This window comes from Monodelphis domestica, chromosome 5, assembly GCF_027887165.1.
Source record: "Monodelphis domestica isolate mMonDom1 chromosome 5, mMonDom1.pri, whole genome shotgun sequence".
In the NCBI taxonomy this organism is placed as follows: domain Eukaryota; kingdom Metazoa; phylum Chordata; class Mammalia; order Didelphimorphia; family Didelphidae; genus Monodelphis; species Monodelphis domestica.
In genome coordinates, this window is record NC_077231.1 from 172207947 (window position 1) to 172223256 (window position 15310).

A 15310-nucleotide genomic window follows, 5' to 3' on the forward strand; every position below is an offset into this window, starting at 1 on the left:
ATGTGGAAATGTTTGTAATGTTAAAACAAAACTAAAAAAAATTAAATAAAACGATAAGGTTAGATTGAAACTCTGATGTCCTTCTTAGCTCTAAATCTGTCATCCCATGATTTTATTCTCAAGCATTCTGGTGAATCAAGGTTTGATCTTTTCTGGCTACATTTACTTTTCACTTAAAAAAATATTGCATGATTTAGTTTTATCTTTTCTGTGATGTCTATAGGCGTCTTGGAAAAACTCTCCATTTTGCTAATAATTTCCCCATAAATAAATAAGAACCAACCTACCTCCAAGTAGCCTAAGACACAATATTTCTGTGGTCCATCTAATCCACAGGTAGAGGAGGCTGTAAGTTGGTCACTGCGACCCACAAGGAGATCACCAACAGTTGGATGACAGGAGCCATTGTGGCAGCCATCTTGAACTTCGGAGAGGCTAAGCAGCACTTGAACCCAAAAGAAACATAGCTAAAAACAGAACACAGACTAAAAGGCAACATGGTCTGAAGGGCTACCTAATTAATATGGGATTTTAATAGACTGCTTCTTTTTTACTCTACTTCTACTAAATAGTTAAATTTTGATCAATTGGGAGTTCTTCAGTGTCATTGTAGAGAAACCAAAGTGGACTAATGCAGGGATATCATGAGAAATTTAATCTCATTTGTTACACAAGTCATTGGGGTTTATCACCAGTTAATCACCAAGCATTTATTTGTTGTTGTTCAGTCCTGTCCAGTTCTTTGTGACCTTGTAGATCAGATTGCCCAGGTTTTCTGGGCAAAGATACTGGAGTAGTTTGCCATTTCCTTCTCCAGTGGATTAAGGCAAATAGAGATCAAGTGATTTGGCCAGGACAGCTAATAAGTGACTGAGGACAGATCTGAATACAGGACTTCCTGATTCCAGACCCAGTACCCACTGACCCTAATCTAAGCATTTATTAGATACCTAATATGTTCCATGCACTGTTTTGGGCTCTGGGGATATAAACACAAATAATGAAACAATCTCTACTCTTAGGGAGTTTGTATTCTAAAGTGGGTTAGAGAATTTTCTCCAGAAATATGCCAATAGAACACATTTATACATTGGTTCATTATAGAGATTCCTATATACATGAGTCAAATCATGTTCCCTGAATAAAGACAGATTCATATATATCCCAAAACCATGGCCACAAAAAGATTTTTTAATAGAGGTAAGAGAATTGGGAGCTAATATCATCAGCATCTTTGGGCCAGCTAGGTGGCAAAGTGGATAGAGCAAGAGGTCTAGAGTCAGGAAGACCTGCATTCAAAGCCTCTCAAACCCTTACTAGCTGGGTGTCTGAGCAAGTCACTTTACCCTATTTGCCCCAGTTTCCTTGTCTACAAAATGATTTGGAGAAGGAAGTAGCAAACCATTCTAGTATCTTTGCCATGAAAACCCCCAATGGAGTCACGAAGAGTTGGACACAACTGAAATTAATCAACATAAACAACATCATCTTCACTTAAAGTGTTTACCTCTAATAAATTCCTTTGAATGTCTCTTCTTAAATCTATATCTATTTAAGTATGTTTTATAAATACTATGTTCTGAAAAAGGGATATGATCCCTTTAAAAATATGAAATAGGTTCATGGAACAATATTACTGAACCATATTATTGATTTATAGAGATTGGAGGGGAGTGGTTAACCTGGAGCAATTTAGGGGAAAATAAATGAAAAAAGGAAAACAAAGGTATTCATTATGCTGCCGCCATGCCTATGTGCCTCATGACTATAATTTTTTCTGCTTTGTCATAAAGGGCAAATGTAGCAATAGATGTTAGCAAAAAATATGGAATGCAAACATGGTCTTACCCTGACAAATTATAGCTATGCAGTTCAAGATTTTTTTTTTATGGTTCAGAAAGTTCAAAGGCTGAAGAAAAAGCATTTAAAATTGTTTTTGGTGACAATTTGTCCTAAATCCCTGAAATCATAGTGTTAGCTTTCAATGCCATTAAAAAGTTCAGGGTAAGTTAGACATTTGCTAAGAGAATTTAATATTACCTCAAAAGACCAAATTGCATCAGTTTGAAGCAATAAATTCTTTTTATCCATGAGATAAAGAAAATAGATATTGTAGTATGAAAATTTTAATTTTAAAATAAAATTATTTCACACTTTCTTTTTGCAATTAAAGTACCTTTGCAAAGCTTGAGGAAATGATATTAAAATTATAAAAATCTTTGAGAGCCTGGCTTCCAGAATTGTCAGAGAAAACCAAATAATTAATAAATTATTATTAATTTAACTTGTTAACTTAATAACTCATTGATCATCTATTATATGCCAAGCATTATGATCGGTAATATGAATTCAAAGACAAAAAACCCAAATAGTTTCTCTCTTCAGATTAAATAGATTATATAAGTAGATACTGTATAAGGAACATATAATGTAAATAAAAAGTAATTTCAAAGGAAAGGAAAGGAAAGCTTTAGCAGCTGGGTGTGGGGAGGAAATGAGGAAAGTCTTCTTGTTGGAGGAGGCACTTATCTGAGGTTGGGAGAAATTTAAGGATTTGTAAATTTTAAAAATTAATATTCAATACTTCAAGTATTATATTTAATAATATTTGTTAATATTTAACTTGAAGCAAAAGGAAATGAAAAAGCTAGAGAAACAGGGAAGGCTCAACCAGCCTTGGATACGAAAAAGAGAGGCAGGAGGGAGGAGTTATCCAAAAGCTATATACAATAATGTAAAGGACGCATGTAAACAGAAAGGGCAGAGGAATTTTGGGACAAGGGAAGAATTCTGGGAGATGAAATCCAAAGGATACAAAATTTCCACTTATACAGATTCTAAGAGAGAGAAGTACATGACACAGCCTGTGCAAAGATATAGAAATGAGAGATGGAATGTCATGTGAAAGGAACAGTAAGAAGACAGAATAGTCAGTTTGTGATGGGCTTTAAATATCAAAAAGAGGTTCAATTCCCCAAAGCAATACAGAACCAATGATATTTGCTAATTAACATAATTACACTCATTTGGAAATCACTCTGGAAGCTGAGTAGAGGGTGGATTGAAAAGGTGAGAGACCTGAGGCACTGCCTGGAGTCTGGAGAACATGAGTTGAAATCCAGCCTTAAGACATTTACAAACTGTGTGCCCTTGGACAAGTCACTTGATTTCTGTCTTATTCTGTTTACTAGAAATTACTGTCTTTACTCAATTTGCTCCACTATAAAATGGGGATATGATAGCATCTTCTTCCTAGAGTTGTTGTAAGGATCAAATAAGATAATATTGTTAGGTGCTTAATGTAATGTCTGGTACAAAGCACATACTTTGAAAGTGCTTGTTTCCTTCCTTGCTAATGTAATAATCCAAGTGAAAGGATATTAGGCGTTAGTCATGTGAATGGAGAGGAGATATGTGCAGGAGATATCAGAAAGGCAAATCCAACAAGACTAGTCAACTGATTCTATATAGGGGCAAGGGAAAGTGAAGAGTTAAGGATGATTCTGAGGTTGAAAATCAGGGTGACTAGACAAAAATAGGGGAGTTACTAAAAAGGTTGGAATCAAGATGCAAGATGATAAAAGTTCCATCTTATATATATCGAGTTTAACATGACTTCAGGACATCTAGTTGGAAATGTCCAATGGGTAGATGGTACTAGAGTAGTGGAGCTCAGGAAAGAAATTAGGGTTGCATGTATAGATCTGGAAACCACTTCCTTTGAGATGATAATTAAACCCATGACTGCAGATAAAATAGCCAAGAAAGGTATAAAAAAAGAAGAAAAGAAAATGAACCAGAATTAGTTCCTGAGAAAAGTTAGAAGATGAGTGATGGAACCGAAGTGTTCATATTTCTTTTACTCTTACTTGAAATGAAGGATATCTATGACATTCAGTGATTCTGGGTGGCACTCAAGTTCTCTGAATCTTGTCAATGAGATGAAGGAAGTGATTTTGATAGATAGTGTTTGACATTTTTCTGGTCCTAACTATCTTGATTCTTAAATATATCTAAACAAAATTTTACACTTTTATTTAAAAATATTTTTTTTTGTTTTAGTTGTTGAGCCATTTCAGACATGTCTTACTCTTGTGATCCCATTTGGGATTTTCTTGGCAAAGATAGTAGAATGGTCTGCCATTTCCTTCTTTAGCTCATTTTAAAGATGAGGAAAGTGAGGCAAACAAGGTTGAGTGACTTATACAGGATCACCCAGCTAGCAACCATCTGGGGCTGGATTTGAACTCAAGGCTTCCTGACTCCAGGCCTGGTGGTCTACCCACTGTAATTCTTAGCTACTCTGTATTAAAAATACAGGCTCATATGGAAAAGCATGCTATTATCTTCAACCCAACTACCCATGCTTATAGATGAGAGATTAAGAGTCAGAAGGGACTTTAGAAGCCATATAGTCCAGTCCTTTTATTTTACAGATGAGGAAATGTAGGTCTGAAGCCAAGTGACTTGCTAAACTATCCTCTCATCCTGATGCACTGACTTTTACTATGCTACTTAACTGTTCGTATCAAGAATCTACAGACAAGGTACTACCATTCACCTGGTAGTAACTTATTTGGATCATAAACATAGAAACTTAAAAAAATGAGATGATTTCTGGAAATCGAACAAACCCAAACCCATGAAAGGAGGGCAAAGATCACATGGCCCAAAACACAAACTATTTTATTTCTGACTTTGGTCCATGTGACTATGTTCTTTTTATATTACTTTTGGAATCCTGAACTTTTATAGGGATTGGTGTTCTGAGCAGGTGAGTGGAGTGGGGGAGTTAGTTGCACAGAATTGTGTAGACTGGAATAAAAATCTGTTTTTCCTATATACTTCCATTTCTTCAGAAGCAAAAAATGAATTGCAACTATGGTATTTTACTTCTGTGTATAAATGAATTCATGTTGAAGATTAATTATTGTAAAATTATATATATGTATGTATGTATGTGGATATTTCCAACACATTAACCTCTTCTTCATAGATCCATCCAAATTCTCCACTAATGGGACTAAGTTCTGGTAGACAAGTCCTAAGAAGTTTTCTGAGTCACATTAAAATTAAGTGACTTGCCCAATATTGCATAACTAATAAGTGTCAGTGGTAGGATTTGAATCTAGATCTTTTTGATTCCAAGTCTAGCATTCCATACATTCTGCCTTGCTGCCTAGCATACTACCTGGCATATTGTAAGTATTTAATAAATACTTGTTGATTAAATTGAAAAGAGCAGCCTCTCATCCCCATCATATATTTCCAAAATGGTAGCCTACTGTGCTGACATTTCGATTTTTAATCTCCTCCCTAAAATTTTTTATTCCAAATTTATACCTGAGTTTCATAAAAGTCTTTTTTTGCCTTAGGGATATGAAGAAAGGTCAAATCATCTTAATTAGTATCAGTGAAACTTTTTGTTCTTTCTGAATCTTCATGTGTTGTCATAAATGACCATTTCTCTGTGTTGCCCCATCATTTGTGGGCCAATGCTAATGTGGGTCTCCTTCCATTGTCCTTAGTGACCATTTAGGATTCGTTAAGTTAGAAGCCAGGAGTTGGGATGGGCGAGCCATTTGGAAAGGTCTCTTCAAAACAGTTCATGTAAAACAAACGTTGCTTCATTTAGATTATGTAAGACTCCCCTTCCAGGGTTTTGTCCTTTTAGGCAAGTTCTAGCCTGAATTCTCTCTGCTGGAATGGGAGCCTTTGAGGCTTTGCCCATTTTTATAGCTTGGCTTGGCCAAACTTGCTCTGATAAAAATGTTTGTGCCTCAGAAATGAAACTACATCAGGGCCATTATGAAAACTTGACATGAGTTTATGAGCATTTAAGTGAAATCTTGGTATGAAATGTTTAGGGTGGGGAGACAGTTCAGGGGAGAAGGAAACATGAGTAGTGAAAGCTTCAGATGTGGACATAGGCTTAGGCATGACTTTTCTGGGCAGATTTTTTTCAAAGTACTTTTTATGTCATCCAAGACTTGGATTTTACCGACCTAGGGCATACACACACGCCTGTGCTACAGAAGAGTGCCTCCATACAGTGTCGTTGTTGTTGGCGTTGTTGTCTTAAAATATCAAATGTTTCAATGAATGCATTTAGAAGAGAGAGTTATTTAATGGAACATAGTGGTGAAGCCTTTTGTAAAAGGAAGACTGTTTTATAAATATATGAACTTATATATATTTTAAAGGTGTCTCTTTTAATGAAATAAGGTATATCTACACATAAATCTCTGGTTATCTCTCTATAACTCACGTAGGTATAGACTGCACATTAGCTTTCTGAATAGAGCAAAATATATTGCTCGAGGACAAATGAAGCTTTCATCCAGTTTCTCAAAAACCAAAAAGGGTCTAGTACATCCAAATTTCTCATTGTTTCACCATCATTTTTTTTTCATTTTTCTTGGCATTCCAAGGCTATAGCTCTGATTTTGTCAAAATGTGTGACAAATGAAGTATTTCAGTATTCAGTTCATTTCTGCCAGACCAAACTTTTCTAGCTTTAAAAAAAAGAATCCAAGAACTATTCCCAGAGAATGGTAAACTCTCACCAGAAATTTTGTTTCAGCATTTAGACTAATATTTGGTTGGTTGGGAGCAGAATCATAATCAGGGTGGCTTAGCTTTGTCCTAGACCATTGAAGTTTAGAGGGCTCAAATTTTAACACAGGGACTATATTTTTAGGATCAAGTGATCTAGCAATTACATCACTAGGGATATAACCCAGAGACCAAAGACAGAGACAATGGTTCCTATTCCAAATAGTCATGGAGGCACTTATTTATTTATTTATTTGTTTTGGTGCTGATAAAGAACTGGAAATGAAGTGGGTATCAATTGATTGGAGGAAATAGCTATATAAACTATGGCATATAAATATAATTGCATGTCATTTTGCAGTAGAAGTAATGAATATGAGGTCAGCAAAATGTGGGAAGGTTATGAGTGAACCAATACAAGCAAAAGAATTAAAATCATAAGAATGAAATGATTACTATAATAATATAAACGAAGAGATGGGAATTGAACTTCAAGTAATTTTAAAATTGGTTCTGGGAGCAGATAATGAAACCTACTTCCTTCCTCTGAGAAGAGTGTCAGGGGACTACCAGGTTAGAGCACTACACACACAATTTGAGTGTTTTTGCCAAATTTTCTTGGTTTTAAGACAATTCAAATCTGAGGCTGGGAGGAAAGAGAGGGAGAGATATTTTGAGAAATGGCTGTAATATAAATATTTTTAAATCAATAAAATTGATTTAAATATATTTTTAATATATGTACCCCTTTAGCAATGTGGAAACAACTGAGCATAGCATGTAATTAGTCACTGTTAAGACTACCCATCCTGAACCACAACTAGAAATAATTTCCTTCTTTTGGTATACTGAATTTATCTTATGCATTTGTATTATTTTAATTCAGGAATTTACCATGCTGAATGGAGAAACTGAGGATTTTTGCAGATGAGGGAGACATGAATGTGTTTGGAGGCAAAAGAGTCAAGAGATAGAGAGAGACTGAAGGAAAGTGAGGGGGGAAGATGGATGGGGAAATCTGTCGGAGAAGATGGGAAGGAATGAAATCACTTGTGCATGTAGATTGTTGGCAAAGAGAATGATTACCTCTTCATGTGAGACAAGTGCCAAAGAGGAGGTGGTAGGGGAAGACAACTGAGTAATGGGAACTAAGAAGGAAAGAAGAGCAATAATCTCTTAATTAGCAAAGTGGATGACTTAAAATTTATTTTTATTTTTGGTGATCCTGTCAGTGGTTTCTTGGTATTTGGACTCTTTGTGGCTGCTTATAGCATTTTTTTTCTTTTTTGGAAACTCATAATCTATGAATGATTACAAAGTATCTAGAATTAATCTGGCAAGGGGCTTTATAAACAAAGGGTTCTTTTACGGTTGTGGGGTGAAAATAATTCACACTTTGATGACTTGTGTCCAATCAAAGCATGTCAGAGAGTTTGGGGAAGTAATCAATTTTCTACTTATTACCTATTACTTACTTACTACCACTACCACCACCACACCATCATTATGACTACTATGACTATGACTATGATTATCATATGACTACTACCACTACTACTACTACTACTACTACTACTACTACTACTACTACTACTACTACTACTAGCTAGAATTTAAATAACACTTTGAAATTTATACAGTTTCATTTTTACATATGTCATCTGATCCTTGAAACAACCATGTGAGGTATATGCTATTATTATCTCCATTTTACAGATAAGAATGAAGTAGACAGAGGTTAAGTGACTTGTCTAGAATGACAGAGCTAATAAGCATCTAAGGCAGGTTTAAAATCTAGGTCCTGATTCTGTCTCCAGCATTTTATCCACTTTGCCACCTAACTGCTTAATTTCTAGGAATGCCAGGCTGATACTTTTCATTAAACATTTCCCACTCATACTTGGGGCATAATGATTAGATGAAAGCTGGAAAATTAAGAACATTTTAATTTATTTCTCAAAACTTGCTTGCAGATAGTAACTGCATGAGTATGTGCACCTTTTTGTGTACAGCGAAAAACTGAACTAGCTTAAGATGCCAGTTATTGATTTTATTTTAATAATGTTATAGAAATAAAGTTTGCTTGATGCTACAGAAAATTTGGGATCAGTGGTGGAAAATATCTTTCACAGTAGCTGATAGAAGTGTTACTGAACTTTAAAAATAACAGAATCTCAGTAATTCAACATTTCAACTTGACAAAGCATTCATTTAGCTAGAGAAGACAGCTTGACTCTCCATCATCAAAATTTTCCCAACACTGGGACGACCACTTGATTCAGAGCTAGTTCACATTTTAAAGCACATTGCATTTACAAAATAGTGATTCTAAAGGGCTGATCATGGACCACCAGGAATTACCTTATAGTAATCATAGTTGCATAGAGCTTCCAAGAATTTGAAATAATTATGCACCTGGACAGTCATGTAAAAACCACGCAGGTTAGAGAAATATATAGGAAAATTTAGAAATTTCTCCTAAATGATTTGTGGCATTGAGGGGGGAAACCAGAGAAATGAGCTTTGAAAGTAATCTTTGTACTTACCAAGATGCATAAAAAAGGTCAGCTGAAATTGCATTCTTTTGTCCCCAAAAGATTATTACAAATGCTGTTAAATGACAGGAAACATTAAGGTTAGAATCAGTCACTGCCAGAGCCAGTCACTGTCATTCTTGCATAATGTTTACTAAGCATCCAAAGGTGTCAAATGGTCTGATTAGCATGCCAAGTAAATTCAGTAGATATGCTCCCAACCTAGATAGGAGGCAGTATGGGGTAGTAAAGTAGACCTGGATTCAGGGAGAGAGAAGATGTAACCCAGTTCCCCAAGAGTGAAAGTTGGAGAGGAAGATGAGTGACGGTAATGGGTAGAGAAACTTTGTCCCCTCCCCTGCCATAGGCTGATGCAGTCTTGGGACCCTACCTAACTTGGAGGTATTTTCGAGGATGCCCTCCTCGTGATGCTGGAGAAGGAGAGGGAGAGAGAGAAGGAGAAAGAAAGAAGGAAAAGAGGAGGGTGAGGAGGAGGAAGAGTAGAGAGAGGGAAAGAAAAGAGAAAGGAGGGAGAAAGTAAGGGTGGAAAGGGAGAGGAGGGCAGAGAAGACATTTTTGCTTACTGCCATAGTGTTCAATCAGTCAAGAGAGAAAAAAAGTTGACTCTTTCTTGAGTAACATCCCACTCCACCCTGACTTCCAGCAACTGCTAGTTCTTAAGTTTCTCTCCCCCTCTCACTCCTTCCAACCAGATACCTTATACTTATTTTTGATATATGGGGATAGTTGTCTGTGTCCCCTAATAGAATGTAAACTCCTTGAGGGCAGACACAGTTTGGTTTTTGCCTTTGTGTTCCCAGCAGGTAGCATAGTGGCTGGTATATAATAACTGCTTAATGAATGTTTTTGGATTGATTGATAGATTGATTATATTGACTAAGCTTTGGCCACATCATAGAAGAACAATCTGCCCCCCCCCAAAAAAAAAGCAGGGGAATGGGAACCAGATGACCCACATTCCAGGTGATGCATTGACACAAATTCTGGTATTCTTTTTTTCTCCTCTGGAAAAAACAAGAGAACTAAACCACACAATCTCTAAGGTCTCCTCTTGCTCTAGCTGAGTTGTTGAGTTTATAAGATGGGGGCTACCTTGGACTCCACAGAAGCTCAGTTTCAATTTCAGTAAGAACTCAATGAGACCTCTTTGATGACCATGGACCAGGGGCTTCCCTTCCCTGGGGCGTCCCTTTCTTTCTTTTTAAATCATATTTGGACTAAGGAATTCCTGATATCCCTTCCCAATCAAACATTATGATGATGCATTGAGGATCTGGAGAGTTAACTTTAAATCTTATTTCTTTTAGCCCCATTTAAAAAACATTCTTTTTTGCTATAGTTGTTATTACCCCTTCTGCCCACTAATCAGGCTTCCTAGTTGCCAAGTATGAAGAAACAACTGGTCTTAGAGTCTAGTTATTAAGAAAAATTAGCTAAAACAAGAAAAAAAACCCCACAAGGTGGTATTTTAGCAGCAATCTTGAGAGTTCTATTGTCCTGCAAGTTGTCTCTTCCCTGCCTCTTCCAGATCTAGGTGGCTACTTTGTTTGTTTGCCACTTGCCCGGGGCACTGATTGTGGTGCTCATTCTAAGCACACCATTTCCTAGTTACTCTGTCCAAAGAAGATTAGACATACATTGGGATTAATTTGAACCCTAACTCTTCAGTACCTCAAGGAAGGATAATTCTTTGGTATGGCATTTCCTCCACCAATGTAGGTCATACTTCCTTTTCGACTTGGTTAATGGCCCTTAAGAGTTGCTTTGAGGGACAAATATTTTAGCAGTTTATAGTCCATCAGGGGATGAACTTTTCTAAATTTAGCATATAGAAGCCCTTTGGAATAAGATAGGATGTTCTTTAGTTTCAGGCTCTTCCTTATTGCTGTTGCCTTGACTCCTTCCTTGGTTTCCAAACTCTCACCTTGCCTTCACTTTCGGCATTACTGTGTTCCTGGTCTCCTGCCTGAAGGCCTAATTACTAACCACAGCTTCCCCTAGACGGTTGATTTTTGCCCATTTTGTAGCTCTTGCCCTGTGGCTGGGCTCTGCCACTTTCTCTTAGACCTTAAATGACATCCCTGCTCTTCCTTTTGTAACCTTCAGGGACAGGTCACCAAACATCCCAGAGAGGAGGAATATCGAGTTGCCTATTTACAATGGACAAAGGAAGCAACTTGGTTTAGTACAAAGATCAATTGCCATGAAATAATAAAAACTGGGCTTTGTGTCATAATAGCTACAAGATTGGGTGTGGAATGAGGAAGACCCTGGTTCAGATCCCATCTAGCTCGGGGGTTATAGGCAAGTCACTTAACCTTTCTAGGTTCCCATTTCCTCATCTGCAAAATGGAGACAATAATAGTCATAGAACCTTCTACGCAGGATTATTATGAATTAAAAAAAGAGATGTCTGTATAGTACTAGAAAAATCTGCAAAGTGCCACATAAACAGTTATTTTTCAAGTCATATTTTTAGCCACATGACCATATTCTGTTATTTAGTTAACCCTTGACAAATCATTCCTTTGGACCTCAGTTTTCTCATCTGTAAAATGAATGAGTTGGGCTAGATAATCTCCAAGGTCATTTCCAACTCCATGGACTTTATATGAGATTTCTCAAATTCATGGAGTTGGGATTTTACGAGGCCATTTAACCCAGAAACCTACTTATAAGTATGAAAGTACTGAATCCATGTCAACTTATCTGAAGCTTAGCTGTTATATGAAATATATCGAGTGAAGATGAATTTATAGCTATACTTGGGCCATGTGTGTCTCTGTTGCAGAAGAAAAACAGGTATGGAATGGAAACATTTCCATTGTCTCATGCTTCATCAGTCTTTAGGACAGGACATATGCCAAGAGACCTGCATGTCTGAGACCCAGCTGCATAGCCAAAGTGTGTTAATGGTCCATAACAAAATTCTCAATCTCATTCAAGTTCACTGAGTTTGTAGAGGCAGAGATGGTAGTTTAGCTCTTCAATACCTCAAGGAAGTGCCATCCAGAGATGTGGCTTTTCCTCCACTAATGTAGGTCATGCTTTCTCTTCAACTTGGTCAATGGTCTTTAAGAGGTTCCAGGGACAAATATTTTATCAGTTTATAGTTCATCAGGTGATGAACTTTTCTGAATTTAGCTAATATTTGACAAAAACTGATCATTAGACAACAGACATATCACTGGGATTGCACTCCAAGCCTTTCTAACTTGAGAGAGCCTGGATAGCCTTTGTGAACCCAACCTTATGTGACTTCTACTCTATAGTAAAGGGCTAAGGTAGTACTTTTATGAAGTTCTGGTGCCCTTTTGTCTGATAGATGTTAACAAAGTGAAATGGATCTCAATGGATCTGGGAATAAAAGAAAATCCCCCCACATGTAAATCAATACAATCAAAGCCAAGATAGAAGGGTTGGAGAAGAAAGAAGAGAACTTACATGAGTTATTAAGTGTTCTTCAGTTCTTTCATTCTTTGTAGGTCTGATCTCACTGTTAAGAAGCACATATATATATATTGCTACTAGTAATCTAGCTATCGTTCCATCATCTTGATGAAGCTTTTCCCAGTTTCCCCCAGTAATATACAACCTTTCCTTCCTCACAACTAAGCGTGCACTTTGATTCTTCTGTGAATTTATGTTCTTTCTATTTTGTTTTGTAGTTATTTTTATGTTATCAATTCATCTCTGGCCCAGGTTTTATCTAACTTTTATATCCCCCCCCAACCTAACCCAGTGCTCTGGCATTTAATAACTTTGTTGAATTGATTTAAATCAGAAGACATGAGATCTTCCTCCAATAGAAATCAGCTTTCAGAACACTTGCTTCTCTTCACAGCAAAGATTAAAGCTGGCACATTGCATACTTAAAAACAAAGTTATCAGATATCTCTCAGCCTTCTCTCCTGAAATTTAATCAGCAATCAACAAACATTTATTAAGTGCCTACTCTGTTGCCATTAGCAACATTTTAAATCCATATTTGTTAGTAAAGTAGAAAGCATATTGGTCTTGGAGTTAGAGCACTGGAGTTTGAATCCTAGATTTATCACTTAATATTCATTGTCACCCTAGGAAAACCAAGAAACTTCTCTAAACCTCAGTTTTCCCATTTATAAAATGGGGATAACATTTGCTCTTCTTATTTCACATGGTCAGTGGGAGAGAAGTGCTCACTCATTTTTATTTCCTTTCTTCTGTCTTTCCTTCTTTCCTTCCTCCTTTCCATTTAGCTCTCAAATCTCTCCATTCTTCTAAAGGTAAGGAGCCTCAGATCAGACCCAATGCTGTAATTAGAGTTGGGAAATTCCCAGGAAGCCTGAAATCTAAGATCTACCCAGGTCTTATATAATCAGCAAACTGCCCTTATCAATATTCATTTAAAAATTAATTTTAGAAGCTCAGTATAAATTCTGGGTATACCTTTCCTTTGTCTATCCATAAAGCTAAGGAATCAGTTTTGATCTGTCTATGGGCAGACCAGAATCCATATTTGGCATTCCCCATAGCAGGCAATTATTTTCTTGTCAAATTCACTTCTAAATGTGGGTTTTATTTACATTCTTTTTTTAGATGTTAAACCCTTATCTTCTGTCTTATAATAAATACTGTGTATTGGTTCCAAGGTAACAGAGTGGTTAGGGCTAGGCAATAGGGGTTAAGTGACTTGCCCAGGGTCACACAGCTAGGAAGTGTACGACACCAGATTTAAACCCAGGCTTTCCCATCTTTAGGCTTGGCTCTCAATCCACTGAGCCAACTACTAGCTGCTATTTGCATTCTTAATTGGGGAAATAGCCAATAGCCAAGTTTATACTTTATTGAGATGAATGTGAATGTTTGTGTATGTGTTGAATAAAACTAATAGATGCTTCTGGTCAGTGCTATCCCCCTAGGATGCTACTGCTTAATAAACACAGTTAGATAAATTTGCTCATAAAAAGTGTTATCTAGCTATCACCCAGAGTAGCAAACATATATCAAATTCATAATAATTGGTCTCTTCTTTGACTTTTCAAGTCCTCACGTACGCTGGCCAACATCTCTTAAAATGTTCTTGTTCCCATTGCTGCCAAAGCCATTTCCTTGAGTTTAAGAGAAATGACGTTACCTTGGGCACATACAAAACAATGGTTTCTTCAATTGGGAGTTTTTCAAATGCTTAAGACGATTTATTTGTGCTTACCTTAAAATGGGAATGACATTTTAAACACACAGAATTAAAATAATCACAGGAAAGAGAGCAAACTTACAATAATAGTGCTGCCATGGGTTATAAAGATGCAAAAACAATAAAGTTTGAAGATGCTCACCTAATATACAAAATGTGGAATTACTTGTTTGGGCATGGCACAATTTGGAACATCTTGCTAAGCTTTCAACAGATAAAGTACAAAAACATTCCTAGCATCTTCCTAATTCAAGATTGCAATTCTGCTGGAGACTGCATAAGCTTTACAGTTGACTCCTGAGTAAACCACAATAACCACATTTATAATTTTGCCTGCATTTTGCTAATCTGGGGGTTTAGTCCTTCCATAAATTGAAAAATGCTCAGTGGCACCCCCCTCCATGCTAGACTACTTTGAATGCCCACCATAATCAGTGTGTGCTAATGGCTCATCTTAATCCACAATGTCACAATTTGCTGGGGAAAGATAAGGAAAGCCTTACCTGAATGTGAGAATCAGGCAGCTGGAGAAGAGCTCCGGGAAATGAACCCAGCATGTAAAGACATACCTGTGAGCAAGAGTTTTAGTGGAAGGAGAAAAGGTTTAACACCCCCCCTCCCCCCAGGCATCTGGGTGTACAGGGAAAAAAATGAGAAGTATTCTGAGACCTGCCAGAAAGGTGATTTATGAAGTCACTCACCTTGTATTTAAGGTTCCAGGGAATAGAGTTTGCAAACAGAAGTAACAAGAAGTAGCCTTGCTAGGAAAAAGTCATTCCTGGCTCGCCTGGACTTTACAGAGCATAGACAAAAGGAAGATGCTGCTCTGAGTTGTGGCAGTAGACTATCCTGTTGCTACAGCATTTAGAAGAGGTCCAGGACAATTGTAGCTATATGCATAGTGAAGAATGATGGAGGGAGAATCAGCAACATGGAAAGGTCGACATTATGTTTCTAGTCTCTGGTGACATGCATGCCTCCTTAAAGAATGGACTGCTTTGCTTGGGGAGTGGCGGCCAATTCT

The 15310-nt window shown here is 37.0% G+C and overlaps 1 protein-coding gene across 3 annotated transcripts in view; it reads right to left on the reverse strand.

The window, feature by feature from the left end:
- LAMB4 (laminin subunit beta 4) overlaps nt 1–14982 on the reverse strand; it is a 135431-nt gene extending 120449 nt beyond the window's left edge. Inside the window, exons 1-3 of one of the 3 annotated variants that reach the window (XM_056799527.1) lie at nt 14790–14982; nt 9102–9165; nt 288–445 (exon numbers count right to left, since the gene is read on the reverse strand). In XM_056799527.1, coding sequence (XP_056655505.1) covers nt 288–445; nt 9102–9135 — 192 coding nt within the window. In that variant the 5' untranslated portion in view covers nt 9136–9165; nt 14790–14982. Of the gene's footprint in view, nt 1–287; nt 446–9101; nt 9166–10781; nt 11468–12554; nt 12850–14789 lie in introns of those variants that run through there. The other 2 variants (XM_056799525.1, XM_056799526.1) reach the window with 2 other exon arrangements.
- Nucleotides 14983–15310: the final 328 nt, after the last annotated feature.